Source organism: Pleurodeles waltl, chromosome 10, assembly GCF_031143425.1.
Source record: "Pleurodeles waltl isolate 20211129_DDA chromosome 10, aPleWal1.hap1.20221129, whole genome shotgun sequence".
NCBI classification, from domain to species: domain Eukaryota; kingdom Metazoa; phylum Chordata; class Amphibia; order Caudata; family Salamandridae; genus Pleurodeles; species Pleurodeles waltl.
Genome location: NC_090449.1, coordinates 1,006,621,427 through 1,006,645,517, shown reverse-complemented (window position 1 = coordinate 1,006,645,517; position 24,091 = coordinate 1,006,621,427). Strand labels below are relative to the sequence as shown.

General features: G+C 44.6%; 1 protein-coding gene across 1 annotated transcript in view; it reads left to right on the top strand.

The window, feature by feature from the left end:
* LOC138262115 (regulator of cell cycle RGCC-like) overlaps positions 1-20,595 on the top strand; it is a 36,325-nt gene extending 15,730 nt beyond the window's left edge. Inside the window, exons 2-5 of the mRNA XM_069211881.1 lie at positions 5,563-5,718; positions 9,135-9,215; positions 14,988-15,050; positions 17,727-20,595. Of these exons, the coding sequence (XP_069067982.1) occupies positions 5,563-5,718; positions 9,135-9,215; positions 14,988-15,050; positions 17,727-17,734 (308 nt within the window). The 3' untranslated portion in view covers positions 17,735-20,595. The remainder of the gene's footprint in view (positions 1-5,562; positions 5,719-9,134; positions 9,216-14,987; positions 15,051-17,726) is intronic.
* Positions 20,596-24,091: the final 3,496 nt, after the last annotated feature.

Genomic DNA, 24,091 nt, shown 5'->3' with positions numbered 1-24,091 from the left:
ACGCCCACAGCACGCCCATCACTATCACTTGGTTGTAGGCTTGCCTTTCAAAAATCCTTTGTTATCATTGGTAAATGCTTTACGTTTGCCCCTCCTTGGGGCAGTTTTGTTACCGCCTTACAGACTGACCTTGTAACAAGGATAATTGCACGTTTGCCGATATTTTTGACTGCAAGCGAACCTCTTTTTCTTTTTGTGTCTCTCCTTCACGCTCATGGCGGCCGTGGCACTTTGAATCGGCTTACTTATGTCAACTGTTTTACTTTTCATTTTCAATTTATGTGAAAAGAAAAGTCCAGTTAGGAATTTACAACGCTAAAAGCTCCAACTCGAGCAAACTCAAGACCCATTGCATTGCAAATGCTTGTTGTTTTTATTGTGATTTAACAGAGCACAATGCAAGGTGTCGGAGGGTTGCACGTATTCACGTTAAACATATAGATTATGTCTACGTAAAGGTTCAATTATATTTAGAAATTGCATTGAGATTGCAATGGCACGATTCGATTGAGACTGAAATCCTACATGAGTTATTTGATGAACCTTAATGTAAAGAATTGTTTAAGGATGATTTGAAGGTAGTAAGAGGAGTGGTGCAGCATTCCAAGTACCTTTAGGGATTCCAGAGAAGGATCAAGCCAGCGTGGATTTCTTTGGAGCATAGGTGATTTTAGTGTATGATATTTTTGTTACGGAAATTTATAGATCCACCTGAGACTGTTGGTTTCTTGAAGAAGTATTTTGGGGAGTTGTACTTGCAGGTAATTGAAACATTGTTCTATCAAATGCACCTGGTTAAGGGTATCTAGGACTCGGAATCAGTGGTTAAATTACTTTTCTTGGAGATAAGGCCAGCAGTTGGATGCAAGCCTCGTTTTGGTGAGATAAGAGGACATTTAGGAGGCCTTTGCATATTTAATCTTGAAGTCCATTTCATGATTACATTGTTGCATCTCTTATACTCTACTAATGCTTATTTATGTTCAAATGTAATTGGCGTAGGGGATAAGGTAATCAGACTCAATCCCTTGTTTGAATCTTTTAATTCACTCAGATTTGACCTCAAATGTAGGGATAGGCGGAGGAGCCAATTTGGAAGATGGAGAGGGTAAAAGACATTGTAGAGACCGGCCTCTGCAGAACACTTTGCGTTCTTCGTAAGTATGTGGCTTTGTTTGAGTTAATATATTTTCAAATGGGCAAAATATCACCTAAGGTTGGACCATCCTGAGCAGAAAATTGACTGCTAAAAGTGTCTCATTGCAGGTCAATACTTTGCTTCATATATGCGCTCTCAGCCCGCTGGAGAGGACTGATAACAGCTAAAGGGCAGTGCCCAACTTGAGCCGGTGGTTGGAGGTGGGCTTACAGACACTCATTTTAGGAAATTGGCACTTATTGTTCCTCAACAGACTTCAATCCAGAGCAAGAGAGAGAACAACACTAAAGCGTAAAGATGGAGAAAGAGACAGATGAAAAAAACATGAAAAAGATGCAGAGAAGAGACGAAAAAGAACCCGAAAGAGTTAGATAAAGAAGCAGGAAGAGGAAGTTGGTGGATTTAAAGGGGCATGATCTGGAATCAGGACTACAGCGGTACCCGCACCCGACCATCAAGTACAGACTAAAGACTTCTGAGCACTTCAAACAGCCATGCAACTTACTGATGCAAATAAACACGACCAGACTGGGCAATGCCTGGACTCGCAGCACCCCGGGTGTCAAGCTTTGATTTCAGTGGAACTGGCAGCCAATGAAGTCAGAGGTATCTGGGAGTAAAGGCTCAAATTGCAACAATCTTCTGACCAGCTTTGCTTTGGACAGTGTCGCCAAGAAGCATGCACCAAATGTTGTTAATGCAGTAAATTCTGGGCCCCTGAATGGACAAAGCATTAGTTCAAACAAGGCCAGACTCACAATAAATCTTATGTGCACAAGTTCCCGGTCTAATTCGCAGATGACCATGAAGCTTCCAATGGTACTTGCCAGTACATGCAGATCTTCAGCGTCAGGAATGAGGGATGGCACTGCTGGGCACTTGAGTGTTGGCTTTCTTGCCAATGTGGGGGTTAGGGGCTTATCAGGTGTGCTTCTGTTTTCATGCATTTGGGCATGAGGTAGCCGCAGGATATTAGAGTCGGCCATCAGGCTAGCCATCGGATTTCCTCGCTGGACGTCTGAAGCGAAAGGTGACAACCGTTGCAAAGAGTCATACATGGGTGACTTTGACTGGGTTGACTAAACCGCAAAGATTTAACAAAACCGTGCATATCCTGCCTGGAATTCTCTTAATGGAACATGCTCACGGGGAGTAGAAATCATAACATGGCACATTGTGAGACATTTGTATTGTCTTCAGACATCTTTTCTCCATGGTGTGTCAGAGAAAGAGCCTTGCTTGTACACAACCACTCTATATCAATCAATCAATCAGTAATTTGCTAAGCGTGCTACTCACCCAGAAGGGTCTCAAGGCGCTCTATAAATGGAGTCATCACAGTTCCTTTATATTAATGCAATATTTCACCTAAATCTTTGTACTATGAATGCATGCCCCACAAACCACGTTGGTGGAAGAATGACCCCTCTTCAGTCATGCAACATTAGGTACACTAACAAAGCTTGCTTGCAATCTATGATACACAGACCTAACTCCACCCTGCATACATTTTCGTAAACAAAGTTTTTATTTAGTTTTAAGAACTTAATAGAGTTTCAGAGCTGTAGCTACTGTATAAGCTTCTGAAAATCTCCAGTCATCTGTAAATTTATCAAGCAGCTCATAAGACAGAATCATAGTCAAGCAGCTTTGCAAGGGGCGCTCTGGTGTTGCATTACTCAGCACTTCTGTGACTGTTGGGTTTAGTATTAAGGCCTGGAGGTTGGAGATATATGATTTGGAAACTGGCATTTGCTACAGGCGCAATTGGGTGGATTAAAAAATACCTGTAAGTGGTTTAAAAAAATAACAGTAAAACCGTCGCTGATAAGGGTGCGGCAGACCATGCTGTACTGAACACTTTAACGTTCACAGTTGGAAGATTTTCAAATCTGCACCATTCCGCGCCTTTTCACCTAACTGTTAGGAGCTCAAAATTTAATTCCTGTGGGGTTTTCTTCTTTTATCTTCACTGATGTGCCAGTTACGACCTCAAGTGCTAGGGGAGCCCCATTGGACACAAGTTACCCTCTGTGGGATTTCACTCCACGGTGCATGTGGATATGCACAAACATGTAAAAGATCCTCCAACCAGCAGTACAGGTGGGAGCAGAAAGTGGAAAGGAGGACATGCTTCATGCACATATATTCTGTCCAAACAAGCCTAGGCTAGCGTCCTCGCGGTCACTGCGGCGTATGGATTGGAGACGCCGACTGGGGGTTCCGTTTTCTTAGGCTTGTTTGAACAGCACATGTGGCACTTTTGAGAACGAGTATATATGTGCATGAAGCATGTAGAAGCCGGACCCAGATCTTGTTGTGATAACTACTGTTACTTGTGGAGGATCACTACTAATTTTTGGAAGAACGCTGTTTCGTGCCCTGAAGAAGTCTTTGGGAGTATGCTCCCGTGACGAAACACGTCTTGGCTTGTGTCTTCAAAATACCTTGTGCTGGGACTTCAGCTTCATGAGGATTCTTCTTCAATAAATCCTAAGAATCTTACTACGTATCAATGAACTGACTGTTTGCCTATCGTTGATTACGGATTACTGTATTGTAATATTGTACTTATATCATTACATTTGTTTGAGTGCCTCACGCAGATGTTTACAGTTTTGCTAAGTGGGCCGCTTGGAGCTCAGGTACTCCCCACACCGCAGGGTTGTGGTGGCTTGTTACACCACCGAGTATAGCACGGGGAAATGTAATGAAGGGTTTGGATGGCAGAAACCTGGCACCTTGAAAATGGGAGTAAATAGCTGTGTGTTTTTATGGTAGGAAACTGCTTGCAAAAGGCTCACAAACTTATGAGTTTGAGGGTCTATGCCTACTTTTGCTGCTGGACCCAGAAACTGTCCAAAATCCACCAGAGAGGTAAGTTTGCTCACATAGAAATTCCATTATAATGCAGAATTAACACAAATGTGGGCACTAAGGTGACTAGAGTCGTTGTCATCTGGCCTCCCTCCTGAGGGTTAAAATTAGCCCAATCTCCATGAAAAACAAGCTCTAAAAATGCAGGTGACTGAACACATTATGTGCATATTCTGTGCATCAGAACAGCTTTTCTACGATAGGACTTCCATGGCACCACAGGCATCGAGGTCTTGCAACCACAGAATGTGTCCATTATTAGTCTATAATAGACTGTATTGCCTGAATTGGAAGAATTCTGATGAACTCTCTAGATCTGCACATTCCACCCAGAGCGCTATCATAGCCTTAAAGCCTGCCATAGTGGGATATACCGGCCATTAAAGGTTTGCTCCAGCGTTAAAGGGCGAAGGCCTTTAACAAGGAAGCAGGACTTTAATGGCCGGTACAGACCAGCTATGAAGGGCTATTAGGCTATAAGAACATTCTGCCACTAGAGGACAGAATTTTCTAATAAATAAAACAAAAGCCTCACGGAATGGGGTGGGGGGATAGAAATCCCCTCGGGCTCCATGAGGTCTTTGTTCGCAGCTGTTGCATTGGAATGTTGGCGCTCCATGCTTCTACCGGCCATTAGAAGGCCAGAGCACTGCACTGACTTCAATGGAGCTCCCAACATTCCAATGTTCTAATATTGTTTTATAGCTCCCTGCCGAGGGCCATACTAGTTCTTAAAAGCCTGAATGCGTGCAGCACAGCCCTATAGCAAGGGCGAGGGCTGTTAAGAGCTAGACTGTCTGAGGAAGAAGGGATAGAATGCTATTAGAAGATTCGAGTCACTGTGGGTAGAATGCCGTAAACAATAAACACAGAAAACTAGAAATGCAAACATTGGAATGTTGGAACAGAAGGTCTATACCAGCCAATAGTATCCCTGACTCACTCCATTGTCTTCACTGGAGCTCTCAGCATTCCAGTGTTCTAATATAGCCTCAGAACCCGCCGTAGCGGGCTTTACGGCTTTAAAGGCCTTTAATAGCCGGCAGAGCCTGCTACGGCGGGTTCTAAGGCTATTAGAACATTCTGCCACTCAGGGCAGAATGTTCTATTAAATAAAACAAATTCCTCACGGAGCCCGAGGGTATTAAAATCCCCTCGGGCTCTGTGAGGCTTTGTTCACAGCTGTTGCTGTGAACAAAGCAAACATTGCAATGTTGGCGCTGAGGGCTTTTACCGGCCAGTAAAAGCCAGCAGCACTCCATTGTTTTCAATGGAGCTGCCAACGTTCCAATGTTCTAATATTAGTTTTTGCCTGTGTTATAAGTCTTCTGATTACTGGGCAAAAAAGCCTGGAATATCATAGAAAGTGTTAATGTTTCTTGGTGAGTTTAAGCAAAAGTAAATGACTAGTGCAATTTCTTATATTGCTGTGGTAATGCCGTCAGAGTATGTGATTCTTTTCTCATGACTATGTGCCTGGATGCAGTAGACTTTTGTGAGATGACCCCTTCCTCTTCTCTTTCCAGTTTTCCATGACGAGGACCTGAGTGACCTCCTTAAAGAGTTTGATGAGGCCATCTTGGACTTTGACCGTGGTCCATGCCAATACGAGGAGCACCTGGAGCAGCAGAAGCGACGAAACGTGCCCAGTGTTTGTGACAGCGGAATTGACGAGTCGGACAGTGAGTCTCAATAGGGTTCCTTCCTAACTCTACCATCTTAAAAGGAGAAAGAGTGATTGACCTGCACTGGCTCAACATGGTCTAACACTGTTGCAGATTGTTAGCTTAATACCTTCCTGTTCCGCTGATTGTTCTTGTACAATACCATACAAGTCCAGGATGCTTAGAATGTTCAAACTCACTCTGGGAGTTCTTTGCTTAATTTACCATTAGTATATCTCACTTCACCAAAACCTACACAACTGCTTAAGCCCATCTGCAAAAATCACTATTTTTTGCCCCAGCAAGACAACTTAGCAGTACTGAACAGGTATGGGCATTAACATACATGTCTCTTCCATGTAGGATTTCCCTACATTTCAAGACCACCACAGTGTAGCAGACAGGGCAGTAAGTGATACTGCTCTTGGCATTGCTGCTTCGAATAGGGACCAGTGAGGCCAGTGAGGTACTGATTATGGTTTCCAGTCCTCAGTATTCTAGTCCCCTCTGTTGTACATACAATCACACCCCTACCAAAGAAGAAAGCTTCCCTCATAGTACTTGGAATATGGATTCTCGTCTCCTCTTCCATAGTTCCCCAGGATATTGTTACCTTTATTGCACGTTGAGTATCTAGAAGCCTGCTTTTTTTTTTAAAGTAACCAAAATATCCTGGATTTTTTTTTTATGTTGCTGCATGCACAGTGGGTATCCGACAGTTTTGTAAAACTTTACAAAGTTTTTTGTACCATCCTACACAAAACTATTGCCCCCAAATACCGACTACCAAGGTATAGTCAAGGAAAGTATATATAGGTAAGTGTAGATTTACTTTTCTTAACTCCACACTTAGGTACATTGACGACTTATTGACAGGGTACGTGAATGTGGAGTTAAGCATACCAATGCAACACTGTCCTATATTTACTTTACTTGATGGTATAGTGGTGGTCGATATTCCTTGCAAACCAGTTTCCTGGGTGCACTATTTTTTAGGTTGATTTATAAAACTCAGTATTTTCGCAAACATTTATAACAGCCCTCACTTTGAGATGACAACTTGAGTTGTATGTATGAAATAGGCAGAATTAGAGAAATTGAGTGTTATTTAGAGTTCTGGTGCCTGGCCAGCAGTCTACCAGGATGGTGGAGGTCATTACCTCCACCAGCCTGCTAACTTTAGAGCTCTCTGACGTCAGAGAAGCCACCACCATGTCAGCTCCTCAGAAATCATTGAAAGTTTGCTGAGCGGCCACCTGGGTTCATTTGACCACTCAGCAAACTTTTTTGTTTTTTAAAAACAAACTTCTAAAGTCTTTTAAAAAAAAATATATATATGTATTAATAACTGTGGTAACCTGGGAGTTTTTTCCCCAGCGTGTGGGGTCACATTTATTTTTTTCCTGTTTGGTCCCAAACAGGAAAAAAGTACATGGGAACGTCTGCCCTAAATAGGGTGGTCGATCCAAGGCCCCAAGTCTACATGGCCTTTGATGTACATTTTTGTTGGCGCAGCCATGGGGACTCTGCCGGTGAAAACATGACAGTCTGCCAGACTGTAAATATCGGCGGGCTATCAGTTTGGCGACAGGATACTCCACCACTCTTGTGGTGGAGTAACATGTCTGCTGATCTAGAAATGAGGGCCATACCTTGTTACTGTAAATGGATTCCTTGATTTGCAACTTGTTTAACTATGCTAAATATGCCAGATGTTAAGTGCTACAGATTTGGGGCCTGGATGTAAGTTCTCTACCTGCTATCACCATAATGTTAATTCTTCCAAAAGCTATGAGAGGGATTCCTGATGTGCATCATCAACCATCATTGTGAAATGTGACCAGCTATTCTCGTTGATAAGATACACTGATAACTTAGGGCCTGATGTAGAACTCGGCGGACGGGTTACTCCTTCACAGCGGCGATGGATAGCCTGTCTGCCGAAATATAAATTCCATTATTGGAGTAACCCGTCCACCGTGGTATTCATATTTCTGTGGATGTGATATCCGTCATCATTGTGACTGAGTAACCTGTCCACCTAGTTCTGTATCAGGTCCTTAATGTCCCCCGGGTGCCTGAGAGAATTAATGGTGTGTATTTGGTGTTTGCTAAATGAGCCAGAATGAAAGCACTTGAAGTTCTCCACAGCATGGCTAGCGTCTTCTAGAGCCTATGGCCTTGCACCGGCTCAAGTATTTGAGAAAGTAGTTCAGACACAATTTGTGTTCAGCCTTTGGTCTCCCTGAAGAGATAGTCAACATTGTACCCATCGTGAAGGTGGTTTGAGATCATTTGTTTGTTACATGTGAAAGATAACTGGTGTAGTACGGAAGAGAGTGGGGAATGGGGTGATATTCTAGTAAGGGACAAAGATGCTGCCCCTTGTTTCAAAAAGCTCTTCAGTAAATTCAGTGTTGGGCAAGAACAATGTATGAAGCAATCCTGGCTTGTGTATAAAGAGGAACACCTGATGCAGTGGCTATTGTAAGGCAACCTATGTAGAGCTACATGTGTATGAACCTACAATACAACCATGGCATGTCATGTGCTTGGACATAAAGGCATTCCTAAAATTTCTGTAAGGACCATTACAAGTAGAAATCTGGTGAGTTAATTATAACAGCAGTAGATGGAACCTTGAAAATACACTCACCACATTGCAAGTTTCTTGGAGTTCACAGCACCACTCACACGAGTAACATTATAGATTACAGCATTGAAAAATAAAATGAGATAATAAAAACACATCCATAGGCGAATACCAGAATTCGCCACCAGTTATTCTTACTGGAAATGTTTTATGACCATGAACATTTGTTTTTTGGGCGACTTCCCTAATTTGCATTGTATGAAACTCAAAAGCAACCATTACGTGAAAAAGTTTCAGGTTTGACCACAAAGCCAGGGACAGGAAGTTTTGTACACTTTCAATAATTTCTTTGTCATATGTTTTTTTTTCATTGTGATCAAAAACATCAGCCAGCATAGCTTCAGACACCACACAGTCTTTATTTCTATGTTTTACATAGACAAATTCCTTGCTGCCTCTCAAGGAAATTATGGAATTGTCGGCAGGTTGTTGCATCATTTGAGGTTAATAAAAGTTTTGACTTCTCCCATGGATAGGTGAGCAGAATTCAGACACGCCAAACGCGTTCACAGTGAAGATAAACACAAAGAATCCAAAAAAAGGTCTGCACTCCAGGAGTTGTATTTCTAGGTATTAGATCCAGAAAACACCTCAAGAGAGACCATTTTCCTGGTCTGCCATAGTCTGCCAGTCTAAATAATAACATCAGTACTAATAGACCACAGTTGTCATATGCTACTCTATTTACTGGTCCTCTAAGTAGTGTTCTATGCTCAAGGTGATGCCCTGCCTAGAAGACACCACTCATTGGCCCCTCACACTCCCTTGTTGTTGCCTGTAGGTGCCAGCACGTCTCCTGGAAGCAGCCTGAACAGCAGCGAAGAGAACCTCACAACACAGCCACCACCACAACCCCACAAAGGTAAGCGAGAGACCATCCTATGTGGCACACTGGGTGTGTTATGTTGTAGACTTTGGTAAACGCGTCCTTTACAACAATTGTGCATTTAAATAGGAGTCCTCGTGACTGTCTCAGAGGGACGTTGTTGGGTTTACCAGCTTGCCCCCGATAACATCCCACCTATGCTATGCACCCTAATTACTCACTGTGGAAACACCTAGTGTTCTGAGGCTTCTGTCCCCATCTTCCACAATTACACAAAGACATGTTGTAAAACATAACCTCACAATAGGACCTCAGTGCAAGAGGCATCACTTTGCAAGCCCAAAGTTAGCGGCATGTTTACATCTTTAAGTATAAGCCCCTCCCATTTTAAAGCTCTCAGGCTTCCAGAGTTTTCCCTTCTTCATTTATGGCAGTGTTCCAACCTAGCCTTATGACCTCACTCCCCCAGTTCCAGGATCGTAGCTATCAATGTTGTAGCAAGTGCAGTGGCACCAGGGCCCAGAGTGTGAGGAGCCCATTGTACTCCATTTGGCATTTGAAAAACCAAACGTGGTGACGGGCACATTTTCCATCTATGACTTAGGTCTGCTGGCACCCATGGTGTGCCACTTTGCAGTTCAGGGGCTCAGAGTAGGCATTAAAATGGCACACCCATCTTAATCAATGGGCCTCCCTGCGCTTTTCTGCACTAGCATCAACATTTTTGAAGCACCCCAGTAACGTCAAAAACGTTTACGCTATTATCCAAACGACCGCCATGGTGCACCGTATTGTGAACACGGCGCAACAATGATGTTGTGAGGTGGGGGAGGGGTGATGTAAGAAAAGTGGTGCATTGGGATCGATGCACCAGTTTCTTGTAAATATGCCCCTTAGTCTGGTGTTACGATTTATTGCTGGTACTGCTCAGCAGAGACTTATTCAGAGATAAGTTCCGTTTGTTTTCCTCCTGCTAAGCACTCTCGGATAGGATGCCTCATAGGCCCCGGGGCAACGTTTAGTCTCACCCACATGCACTGGTGCAGAGTTACCTGATAAAACACTGTCAGCTCTCCATTGGAGAACCTTCTTGCTCAAGGTCCATGATCCAGGCTCCTAACTGTACAGCTCATGTTGCATTGTGTCTATGAGGTCCTTCACGTAGAGTGAAAAAGCTGGTTCCCAGGACATTCTCTTGTGAACATAACACATGATAGGCACCTTCTGGTTCACACTCCTCGAAGCTCCACTGCTGAGAAAGTGAACGTTTGTCCCTGAATTCTGTTCCTCTCAGGGGATATCTCACCTACAGAATGTTGGCTTCCCCTAGAAGGTACATCTCAACCCTCCTTTGCTGCAGAATCATACATTAGCTTCTTAATAACGCAATTTACCCATCATCACCTGTTGCTACTCATGTTCTAGGACAGTGGTTCCCAACCTTTTGACTTCTGTGGACCCCCCCTTATCAATACTGGAACCCGGGGACCCCCACTGAATCATTATGGGAATTCGGGGTCCCCTCCACTGAGTCATTACTGAATACTGGGTACCTACTCTGTTAATATTACAGATTTTTCTATGCCATTGCGGACCCCCTGAGGAGGCTTCGCGGACCCCCACGGGTCCCCGGACCACGGTTGGGAACCACTGTTCTAGAAAACTCACTACTCCTAGCTATCCCTACCTACTCATAGATGCTATCCCTTTGTCTCAGTGCTATGCAAAATATACACAAACGCCAATATATTACATTGAGAATAATAACTATTATTAATAGTTTAGTAATAGCTTAGTTTTATAATCCTTCATAACCAATGTTTGGAAGCACTATAAGCAAATGGTGTTACTGTAACCCCATTTGAATGAATGAATGACATGGTTTTAAAAAGTGCTAAGCAGAGGGCCCTGGCACTCAGAATTTATTTAATTGCACTCAGTTGACAGAAGCAGGATTCGAACTTGTGCAAATCACAGCACACGCCACTGCCAGTAAGAAGTCACTGAACCATCTCGCCATTATGTTGACGATTCTTTCAATCTTTTTCCCGAGTGCCTAATCATGTCTATATTGTATATTTCTCAGTAGTTTTTTCCATTTGCTTGGTGCTACAGAGACTGGATTGATATCATCGTACCCTGGTGCTTAGAGATAGTAGAACAGACCCACAATGCACCTCTCTTTCTGCACATGCGGGAACGGCAGATATTGGAAGAGGTTGGGCCTGCAGTGGGCTTATGCCCCTCAAATGCTGGGATAGCAGATGCCTGGATCGAGCCACTCTGCCAGTCACACTTAGTCACTCTCAGACATTCTCTCTCAATCTCAGTCACTCAGGGCCTGATTCACAAAGGTAAACTCACACTTATGTGTGAATGCACAATTGTATGCTGTTAACAACAGGGTTTACGAGTAGTATGTTTAGGAGTACAGAGTCTTCACACAAAAGAAGACCTATCTTTTTATGTGCAGAGGCCCTCAGTCTGCATCTCTTTTAGTTTAAGTTACTATCAGGGGCGGCTCCTCCGCATTGGTAAAGGAGCGTCACCCTACTGGCTAAGAGCCAGCTGCTGAAAAATAAAATGACACTTTACTATTGTTTTATTTTTTAGCTGCTGGCTCAGCCAGAATGTACAGGGAGGGGTGGCGCTTGGCCATGGGAGGGAGAGGAGGAGGAGAGTGAGTGCACTTAAGTGCGCATGTCAGTTTGGCCAGCCATCATAGGCCGGCCAAACTGCCATGTGCACTTAAATTTGCACAGCCGGGTTGGAGAAACAGCACAGACTCCAGTGCACTGTTGCTGCTCAGACCAATCCTGACGCTGCTCAGACCAATCCTGATGCTGCTCTCATGCTAGGCATAGCATGAGAGCAGCACCAAGATTGCGTGGGGGAGCCTGTGCTGTTGTCCCAAAGACTACAAGACTGCTGGGACATCAACACCATCAAGGGAAGAAGAGCGAAGTGGCGGACAGGTATTTTTTTTTTTATTCTTTTTTTAATTTTATTGTTCCCCCTGACCCTGAACACCCCCTTCCCCGCCCCTAGCTTGAGATTTGTGGCAGCCACCACTAGTTACTATACATCAGTATCAGTCTTTGGCACTTTCACGTCTACTCTTTCCCCCTTTGTGGGGACAGTAGTCACTGTTTAAAAGGCTACTTGTGTTACCTCCGCGACACAAATGTTATATGTTTCTGAAATCTCAGGATGTTATTTCTTTTTTTTGACCCCGAAGTGATCCGGATGTTTATTTATTTGATCGAATGGTTTTTATGCCAAGAAAAGTATGAGAGGTTTTCCAAAGTTCATGACATTTGTTGGAATAATATGGACGGCGAAGGGGTTAGAGGGTTTTATTTTGGAAGCAGCACCCCCTTTTGAGGCTGTTTCCGTTTCCTCTTCAGCACCCGAGGTGATGTGACAACTGAGAGTAAACCAAGGACTTCCAGCTCTCTGAAACCTGGAATACAAACGTGAAACTTATTTTAATTATTGCACAGAAGGAAACGATGATACACATACCTCGGCACCTCTCCATGATAGCAGTTTATTAATAAGTGCATAAATAAACATGCACAGAAAGTGAAATAGGACAGTCTGTATTGTAACAACTAAGACACCAACTAATATATGACAAACCTGTGGAAGGAGCAAAGGGATGAGTAACTGTAAGAAGTTGTGCACAGAGTATACAGCAAATGATGTAGAACTCACTTGTAACGGTAGTAGACTCCCAGTAGAAATATTGTTTCGTTACTCGATACTACGTCAATACATGCTTATTCATTTAAAGCATTTCTTTAGCTAAGAGCAATACTACATGTGTTCTGAATCGAAAGAAGAATAGCTAACATGCAATAAAATGATGAGTAAATAGTGTTATCCTTTTTTACATGTTTCATTCCCTTTCGTGACGTCTGTACTTAATAATATTTACAACAGCAATGCTTTTGCTGACACTCTAAGTGCATTCATGTTGTATGTATAAGAATTCATTAATGCATCATTCTAAAAGAAGAAAGAGATTTAGCTTTAAGGATTCTTATGAAGAGAACTATGTTAATGGTTTGATTTAATATTCATTGTGTCTCCATCACGAAGAGAGAGAAGCCTGAGGGGCCATGTTAAAGTCAGGCACGAGGGCTACAAAGCAGCAGTCATTTTTAGCGTTGGTCTATGTGCCTGACCATACCGTGACTTGGGACTAGAAAGCATCTGTGTATGACCGTTTTGTGTCTTCCAAACACATTAACTACAGCCCTCCTAACACTGCCTGGAATGCATAATGATAGCCATTTAATGCACATTCTCTATCCAACAATGTTGTTTGCTACTTTAGCTCACTACAGTTGCTTGGTAGGCCCATCCTTTACCACCGTGGACATGGTGACAGTACTTCAGAATACAAATACAGAAATATTATTTGACGTAAATACTGCTTTCCTAAATATCGTTTAGAAAAATATAATCCCATTGGGTGTGGATTTTCCAATATTAACTCCCATAGACTAATATTTTGTAGCTCATGTGTAGGCCACAATGCCTATGTCAAATCATAGTCTGACTACGGTACTCTGCTACTACACCAACATTGCTGCTTACGTAAACTAGTAGTAAACTCTAAAGTAAATAGATATTTCCCTCACAGCCATCTATTTGCACTATAATGTTTGTGCACATGTCCTACATTTAATAGAGTTGAATTTGACTTATAAAACATTAGATTGTACATTTTAAATAGGTTTACAGCTGTGTGTAATGCCTACTGTTTTGCGTTTATGAGCGTTGCAATTCAGCTCTTTTTTTATTTTCAACAAACTATATAGTCAGTTACTCTATATAATCAACACAATTTGCACTCACCAGGAAACAAATCTGCATTTCACAGAACTGTAACCCAAATCAGCGAAAGAACATACCATACAAAAGACATGCACCGATTTTAACTACTTTTAACAAAACCACATATTAATGAAAAAGGTCTTTCGAAAGCAAAACTTGGTAAGGATGTATGTGAAAATGCAGAACTGCATAAATATAAAATAAAACACCGAAGTATTTACTCCATAATCAATAAACCATAACCAATATTTAAATATTTTGTAATAGGTTAACATAACAAGGCACCCACAATTGTGAAAGCCTTGATGCTGAAATTATTGAAACAACTTTTAAACTAACCTCAACTTTTCCACTTACAATTAACCTAACCCTAATTCATACCTTAACCCTCACCTTAACCTATACCTTCCCACTGCCTTTATCCTTAAATTTTCTTTAATGGATATGCTAATTCCAACCCTAGCCTTTTCCAGTGCCCCCCTTGCACTTTAACTCACCCAACCTTAACCCTAAATTGAATCTTAAACCCTAACCTTACCTGAGATCCAATAATAATACTTACCCTAAACCTAACACTACCTCTTACTGTTCCCCTAACTCTAGCCAACCCCATCCCTAATGTTAACACTTCTCCTAAGCATAGTACTAATGCCTACTCTTCCCCACGCCCTTAGCCTTTCTTTAAAAAAGTGAAAAGAAACATTGTCTTAATGCGCTTTGTTTTTTCTTCATCATCACCTTTTTCATTATGCATTTCTGTATTTTGTATTTGGGGGTTACTGCAACTCTTTATTGCAGTTTATTAATTTTCACTGAATGGCTTTGTAAATGCCTCTTGGACCTTGCCCTCAGCTGCCGTTGCCCCTTTTCAGAAACTTTTATCTAAGTCATTGCTGGCTTAACGTGTTGACATTTCGTCAAGTTGTAAGATGTCTCACTGCTGCCTTTCTGGTTTGTTTTTAGCAAAACTCGGAGACACACATGAGCTCGAAGAGTTCATTGCAGACCTGGACAAAGTACTAGAAGGTAAATATTCAGGTGTGAAGGGCACATACTCTTACTTAATGTTGATTTACAGTCCTGTGATAGTTCAACTCTGTATTACAAACTGTCCACCTTCATTTATTACACAATCTTTCTTGAGTGACTGAGTTTGTCTTGGTATTCCTCAGGGCGATGGAGCTGTTGGGTGACCAAGACAGGGGCATCTCTGTCTGACTGGTCTCTGAGTGATTGTCTGCTAGTTAGAGTACCTTTGCTGTCCATCCAATCAGTGCCTCAGTCAGTACTCGATAACTGGAGGTTTTATTAGCTGCATTAGTGATTTATGTTATTAAAAAAGCAGCAGTGTTCTAAAAAGGATTGCTTCTTACTTTGTCCATCACTGTATCACTCGAACTGTATGCATAATGCCACCATATAACCCGCTTTATAACGTCCTGCCCTCTTGACATTAATGGGAGACTCCTTTTGAGAAACCTGGAAAGGAGACAAACTCTTCAATGCACCCCTGGCTTATTTCAGACTCAAAGTTAGATCTTCCCTTGGTTTTGTGGGTTTGAAGTATGTGCTCGTACTCACACTCGTACCTTTCCAGGGTGCACAGTCTTATACTTAACCTGAGTCTACATCATATCCACGACAGCCGTGTAAGTCTTGCAAAGTGACCAATCTAATGTCTGTGTGGATCTGTTGAACTGGAAAAGCAAAGGGACCTTCATTTATTTAATAGTGTCTTTCCTAGTGTGCATTCACTTTGAATGTGTCGTAATATCCAAATTCGTCTTGTCTAAGGTGCTATGCACCAAAGGTTTAAGGGCACCTTCCCTTTATTTTAAGCCTTTTTATCCTGAATTTGATAAACTATACTAGTAAGGGATCTTTGGGCCATCCTAGTCACCATAGGCATTATGGGGTATATTTACAAGCCCCTAGTGCCACCAGAGTGTCACTTTTTCTGACGCTCCGGTGACGCTGTGCACTGCGCCGTATTTACAAGGTGGCGTTAAGCCATTTTTTGTGGCTTAACGCCACCTTGTAAATACGGCCCCTTCATACGCAGCACTTTGCATGGAAGGGGCATGCAATGGGTGCTGCTGTGGGCGTTCCACAGCATCACCTTTTGGATTTTGACACTGCCCCAGATTTACAAGTTATCATAAATCTAATGCCACCCCTGGGGTGCACCGAGGAGAAATTATTTTATTTATCTTCGTTTTCTGCTCTATTTATATGTGCTGCATTCTGCAGCACATGTCGAAAGGGCAAATATAGCATTGAAGGGAGACCTTCCTGCACGAAACCAATCTCCCCCGCAATGCAGCCATCCTTGCACCATGGCGCAAGGGTGGTTGCATTGGCGCTAGGCAGCTAATTTAGCGCTGGCGCGAACACAGCGTTACACCAAAGTTTGTTATAAAGGTGCATCCCTGCATTTCAGAACTGACGCAGCGTGGCACTGACAGTTTTGGTGCAGCGGCGCACTGCACCAGTTCTTCATAAATATGCCCTTGTGTCCCTTATCAGAGCACCATATATCCTACAAAAGAAATCATTCTCCCTCCCACCTGTAGACCCCCAGTTCTGTGCTGCAGCACAGGTGAAACCTCAAAAATCAGTTTGCGCATTCCATGTTTCACATTCCATTCATCCATTGCAAGGATACTATGCTCTTTGGACTCATTATCCCACTAAATGTCATCTATTGTCCCTTTTGGATCTTGCAAACATCCCCAGTCTATGCCACTTGCCAGGAGTCTTTGTGGCAAGTCCTATTTCTGTCAATCAGAAAGAAAGCACAAAGAAATGCCTGTATATGTGCCAGGAGACCATAGCTTTCCACCCAGGTTTCAGGTCCTGAGATCCCATTGTATTCCCCATGGGGGCCATATGCCAAGACACTACCTCCTTCAGAGGTTTTCTTAATAAACCCAGACTTCAGTATAGTGGAACATCTAGCCGCAGCCATGCTTCTTCTCGAACAGTCATATGCTCTGTAAACTCCATGACTGAGCACTCCTGGCAGCAGCATAGTGGTGGAGGAAGGATGGTCTTGCTGTTGGCTGTGAGGGTAAGGGGGCGGAGGACTGGCACAGAGTCACTCACATGTAGGCATCGCCAGAGATTTAAGTGACTTCCCCACTGTACCTGCCCTTCAGAGTTGGCAGTGCCTCTAAAAATCTCAGGTCTCCAAACCAGTGGTTCCCAACCTCTAGTCTGAGGACCCCTGGGGGTCCGCGAAGCCTCCTCAAGGGGTCTGTAACTGCTTAGAAAATTAAATAATATTAACAGATTAGGTCCCCAACTTTCAGTAATGACTCAGTGGGGGGTCCCCAGATTCCAATAATTATTTATTGGGGTTCCCTGGGTTCCAGTAATGATAAAGTGGGGGTCCACAGAAGTCAAAAGGTTGGGAACCGCTGCTCTAAACCATTGCTAAAGCACACCTTTTTGCATCCTAGATATGTGCTGTTGAATGATGAGTTTTTGCCCCAAAACGTCTGTGTTTTTGTTTAAAGCGACAAAAAACTGTTCACACTTCGTTGCACCACAGCATTGCTCTGTCTGATGGTACCCTCTCTTGTTTTTCAACCTCATTGCTCTGGCTAATGGTACTCTGTCTTGTTTTTCAATGGCATTGCTTTGTCTTATGGTATTTTGCCTTGTTTTTCAATGACACTTTTTTCTTCTTTCATTCTGCAGAGATGTGACATAAAAAGTAATAAAAGTCGTCAGGCTGCACGTTTCCTCTGATGAGATAATGACATTCCAGATAGCCAGTGGAATTTATTTATTTTTCACCTTCTCATCCACTAAAGGCCACCTCTTGGAACTTGGTCCCATAGCCCTGCTGGGATTGCAGGCGTCGGCTGCAGCAAGGAGCTGAGATACCACCAATTCCCCTTACCTGCATGTTTCAGAAGCCACTAACCTACTCTTGTTCAAGAACTAAAAGGGCTGTGCGCAGCTTGTAATGTCCTGAGAACACTCCACCAGAAGACACTGTATCATAACCTCAGTCTCTGGATGTCCAGCACAAATTCTAAGAGCTTTATGTAAAGACAGAAATAGAAAAGTGACAGAAGTTCCTTCTGCATGGTTTAGAACCTGTTGAAACCTCCTGCATAAAGCTGGGGTCACCAAAAGCAACCGCTTCTGTGAATTGTGCTTAGGATATTCTTTCGAATGACATCATATAGATGCAGCCTGCCCCCTGGCTATGCCAATGGGCCTCCATTCCAACGATGAGCCAAGGACATTTCTGGACTGGAGAACCAGAACTTTAATCCAAATGGCAGTCCATGTGGAGAAACATCTGGTGCAAAGAAACCAATGCAAGCAGTAATCTTAGACCCACCTTCACCATCCCCTTTGAAAATGTTTGCATTCAAGCCTCTTTGCTTAAAAGTGTGGATTACCTCAGTTGCATGAACCTATCTATACTTTCTGCTTCAATGGAGAGCTGCTCAGCCACCCATACTAATCTGTGTAAATACTGAATCACTTCTGCAAAGATATTTGAATTAGTATGAGGAGAACATAGCACCATAGAGACCTTTAGTAGCATGAAGAATAACTTGTTTATTTTATGTATTTCTTGCTGCCCAGACTTGTGGTTTGGTAGCACTGTGAGTAACAAGCATTGCTAATACTCAAATAATTGATAGTTAATTTACTGACCATAGAAGGATGACCATATGTGATGGCCCTGTCGGGATCTACATCTGAATTCTGTTATGGTGCATAGAACCAATTGTGAACTCAGGAGGCTACATTAAACTTAACCAGTTCTTTCATCCTGCTTGAAGGTACAGTATGTGCTCACAACAAAAGTGAAAATGTTAGGTTTGATGTAACTGCATAGGAGTATAGTTTAGCATGAGGAAAAAGAGAAGGCAACTTCTAAAACAACCACCTAGAAACAATATTGTCACATCTACATGTAATTTGACTTCACACACTCTAACAGGCAAACTCCCATATTGGACTTTCAGCAACTGGTATAAAAACTCTAAAGGAATAACACGTGATGTGCGTCCTTTCACATAATAGCTGGCACGCTGAGTGGGTCAGAGCACTTGCTGCAGTGATCTGGGTGGTCAGTGATCATGTTTTGATGGGTGCCTTAGCTTCACATCATTCAAATTTTGACAAATAGTGACCAGCATTGATTTGGCTAATTTGCAACATTTATAAACTACTGTAATTGCTGCATACAAATACAAGCAAGTTATTGTACATATGTATGAAATGGTCCAAGCAATGTCATCACTTTGAAAAATTCAAAGGCAAGTCTCACAAATCGTGTTTGACTCCAAGTTCAACCAATGCCCAACTTGTTCCCTTCAGATTTTATATGTAATTTCTTAACCTGTCAATGAAACATTGAATGTGCAAGGCAATCTGGTCCACCTGCCCTGTCATAGTCATACCTAGTCAAGCCAAGTCACACATAGTCAAAGTATGTATCCTTTATTTTAGCTAAGTTAGTTACATGTCAATTGTTCACTCTGAGGTGGGGTTGAAGATGGTCAGAATTGGGACACCAACCTATTAGATCAGGGAATGAAAGGGAGAAAGACTTTCTTCCTTACAGTGGAAAAGGATGGGCCCTACTCACAGAGAAGATCAAGGGGAGAGGGGGAGAGAGATTGAGACAGAAACAGGAACAAAGAAACATCTCATAGAGTTGATCCAGTTCGGAGAACGGAGGACCTTTCACAAAGCGGTGTAGGATAGAATTGCATGTGAGAAGCCTCTAACAGATCAGATTATGGACAGCAAGTGGTGGGAAGACCCCATAAAATAGATTGAAACAGGAAGATAATGCTTAAGTATGGCTGACACCATGGGTCCCGCCTCACAGGGAGCCCTTCCGCTACAACTCTGAAGTGGAAGGAAATTGAGGTTGCCGAATCAGGGTGGAGCTGTTGAGCACAAGACTTAGGGTAGTCACATGTGAGGGCTAAGAACTAACAGTGAGGAACTTTACACCAGAATCAGTGCACCCTGGAGTAATGACCTCAAAAAAGGAAAAGATCAGAACCATCAGGGATGGAAGAGATCTTCTTACAGCGCATAAGGACAGGAGAGATAATTGAGATAGTTCACAGAAGATCAGGAACGTAAGGGGAAAAGAGGACAGGTGACACAGCCAGTCATGGAAGGAGACTCAGAGGTGGTTCATAGTGGGTAGGAGCATAAATGGAAGAAGGAATCTGCTGACACAGCCCATCAAGGAAGGAGAACATTAGACAACAGACAGCATATCAGGACAGTAAAGGGTGGTGTGGCCGCTTACAGGAGATTGGGACAGAAAGAGGAGATGAAGGTGCCAACCGAGCAGGTCATGGTGGGAGATTAGGAAAAAGATTGGACAGAGAGAGCATCAGAAGAGGTCAGGACAGCACCACCATGTAACGGGTCAAAACATGGTCTCTCTTGAGCCGAAACACAAATTTAAACTGAATTTTATTGTATATGATGTATTATGAGAATTATGTCATTTTTTATACAGATATCTATTTTATCTATTTTAATTCAATAAAGCGCAAAGTATCTTTGGAAAAAATTTACTGATTACTGAGTATTATTTTTACTTCCATGAAACATGAAAATTAACACAATCTCTGCTCTTGGCACCCTTTCCAAGAACCTAATCTTCTTTTTAAGCGCAGTGGTCTTATTGTACTGAAAATGAAACTTACTCCTGCGAGTTGGATCTTACACAAGTTGAAATCATTGAAGTTCCTAATGAAAAATGCAAGTGCCACTTAACTAAAGAAGGTTAAACTGTGGTACCCCTTGATATCCCTGATGATGTACAACTGAATAATGAGTGGTGCTTGCAGTCATGTTTTAGGTGAGCTACTTTAACAATGGGGTAAAACAGGGAAATTCCTTCTTCAGAGCGAAGCATTTTATTCCAGCTGAAAGGACATCTTAAGCCTCCTTTAGCTTCCACATGTCTAGCAGTTCATCACTAAGCATGGGTAGATACACCCTCCTCAATCAATGAAAAATGCCATGCACTGCATACAGATACACAATGAGCACTCATTAGTAATACATGATTACAAGGTAGCTCATCCTGGTACAGTTGAAACCATTCATGAGAAAGAAACATTCTTAAAACACAGATACAACATGCACATCCTCCCTAATATTTCTCAAAGTCCAGGAAAGTTGGACTCTGCAAAATACCTTTATATGATTCCTAATGACAACCCTACTGTGTGCTTGTGTACTGTACTGGTGCAGGCACCTGAACCAGGCAGGATGATTTGGCTGTGCTTCTGCAATGTGGCCTAGATGTTCACACCATGGCAATAAAACATAGATCCACTTTGAGATGAGAACTGTTTGAGCTCTTTCCGGGACTGACTTAGGGGGTCATTCCAACCCTTGCGGTCGGTGTTAAAGCGGCGGCCAACCCGCAAACAGGCAGGCGGCCAAAAAAATGGAATTCCGACCCTGGCGGGAACCGCCAACACAGCCCGCCACTTTAACACTCCGACCGCCACAGCGGTACAGACAAGCAGCGCAGCGGTCACTGCCAACAGACAGGCGGCAGACAATGTACTGCCCACCCTATCACAACTCACCAATCCGCCACCTTTTTCGGGGCGGGAGCCCCGCCGATAAAAACACGGCGGAAACAGACTACGAACGGGAAAACGCTCACCTCTACACACTCCACGAGGAATCTGGACAGCATGGAACCAGAACTACACATCCTACCAGCTATTGTCTACCTGCTCCTCTACCAGGAGCACGAACGCCGGCGCAGAAGACAACGGTGAGTACTGCACCTACGACACACGGGAGGGGGGAGGAGAAAAGATTACGGGCACACACATACGCGACCCCCCCCCCCCCCAACTACCTACACACCAATGCAGAGCAACAACTCAGAGTGACACCCCCCAAACCCCCTGGAAGAATGCAAAGACAAAATAATAAGTAATTGTAATACAAATATATTGGAAGGCAAAGTAAATAAGTAAGACGAAAATCCCATAACTATATACACATATGTATATTGTCCCGTCAGAATTGGCTTTCTGTCATTGTACGTGGGCCAATGGTCCTCAACAAATGGGCAAACCCCACACATGAGACCCGAATCCATTGGAGAGAACACTGCAGGGGCATCAGATAGGAAAACTACAGGCACCTCAGGGGGAAGGGAAGGGGGGCCACCTCAGCCACATGAGTCCACAACGCCAGATCCACGAGGGGCCTCCACGGCCAATGTCGATTCTGGGGAGTGCAAAGCCACAGTCTCTCAAGTCTCTACAGTGGGTGGCTTGCCCACTGTGCCATCCTGGGGAGTGCAAAGCCACAGTCTCTCAAGTCTCTACAGTGGGTGGTTTGCCCACTGTTTAATCCTGGGGAGTGCAAAGCCACAGTCTCTCAAGTCTCTACAGTGGGTGGCTTGCCCACTGTGCCATCCTGGGGAGTGCAAAGCCACAGTCTCTCAAGTCTCTACAGAGGGTGGCTTGCCCACTGTGCCATCCTGGGGAGTGCAAAGCCACAGTCTCACAAGTGGATGACAGACTCCAGCGGCACTGGAGGACTCTTGGTGCCCAGAGTGTATCGTGCAGCCCTGTCCGACACTGATCAGGGCCTGCCCCTTCTGCCAATGTGTCAGCGGTGCTTGAGATGAAGGGCACAGCGAAGCGGTGCTTGAGATGAATGGCCAAGCGGAGCGGTGCAGAGACGGCGGTGCCCAGCGGAGCGGTGCTTGAGATGAATGGCCAAGCGGAGCGGTGCAGAGATGGCGGTGCACAGCGGAGCAGTGCTTGAGATGAAGGGCCCAGCGGAGCGGTGCTTGAGATGAAGGGCCCAGCGGAGCGGTGCTTGAGATGAAGGGCCCAGCGGAGCGGTGCTTGAGATGAAGGGCCAAGCAGAGCGGTGCAGAGACGGCGGGGCCCAGCGGAGCGGTGCTTGAGATGAATGGCCAAGCGGAGCGGTGCAGAGACGGCGGTGCACAGCGGAGCGTTGCTTGAGATGAAGGGCCCAGCGGAGCGGTGCTTCAGATGAAGGGCCCAGCGGAGCGGTGCTTGAGATGAAGGGCCAAGCGGAGCGGTGCAGAGACGGCGGGGCCCAGCGGAGCGGTGCTTGAGATGAAGGGCCCAGCGGAGCGGTGCTTGAGATGAATGGCCCAGCGGAGCGGTGCTTGAGATGAAGGGCCCAGCGGAGCGGTGCTTGAGATGAAGGGCCCAGCGGAGCGGTGCTTGAGATGAAGGGCCAAGCGGAGCGGTGCAGAAACGGCGGGGCCCAGCGGAGCGGTGCTTGAGATGAATGGCCAAGCGGAGCGGTGCAGAGACGGCGGTGCACAGCGGAGCGGTGCTTGAGATGAAGGGCCCAGCGGAGCGGTGCTTGAGATGAAGGGCCCAGCGGAGCGGTGCTTGAGATGAAGGGCCAAGCGGAGCGGTGCAGAGACGGCGGGCCCCAGCGGAGCGGTGCTTGAGATGAATGGCCAAGCGGAGCGGTGCAGAGACGGCGGTGCACAGCGGAGCGGTGCTTGAGATGAAGGGCCCAGCGGAGCGGTGCTTGAGATGAAGGGCCCAGCGGAGCGGTGCTTGAGATAAAGGGCCCAGCGGAGCGGTGCTTGAGATGAAGGGCCAAGCGGAGCGGTGCAGAGACGGCGGGGCCCAGCGGAGCGGTGCTTGAGATGAAGGGCCCAGCGGAGCGGTGCTTGAGATGAAGGGCCCAGCGGAGCGGTGCTTGAGATGAAGGGCCCAGCAGAGCGGTGCTTGAGATGAAAGGCCCAGCGGAGCGGTGCTTGAGATGAAGGGCCAAGCGGAGCGGTGCAGAGACGGCGGGGCCCAGCGGAGCGGTGCTTGAGATGAATGGCCAAGCGGAGCGGTGCAGAGACGGCGGTGCACAGCGGAGCGGTGCTTGAGATGAAGGGCCCAGCGGAGTGGTGCTTGAGATGAAGGGCCCAGCGGAGCGGTGCTTGAGATGAAGGGCCCAGCGGAGCGGTGCTTGAGATGAAGGGCCAAGCGGAGCGGTGCAGAGACGGCGGGGCCCAGCGGAGCGGTGCTTGAGATGAAGGGCCC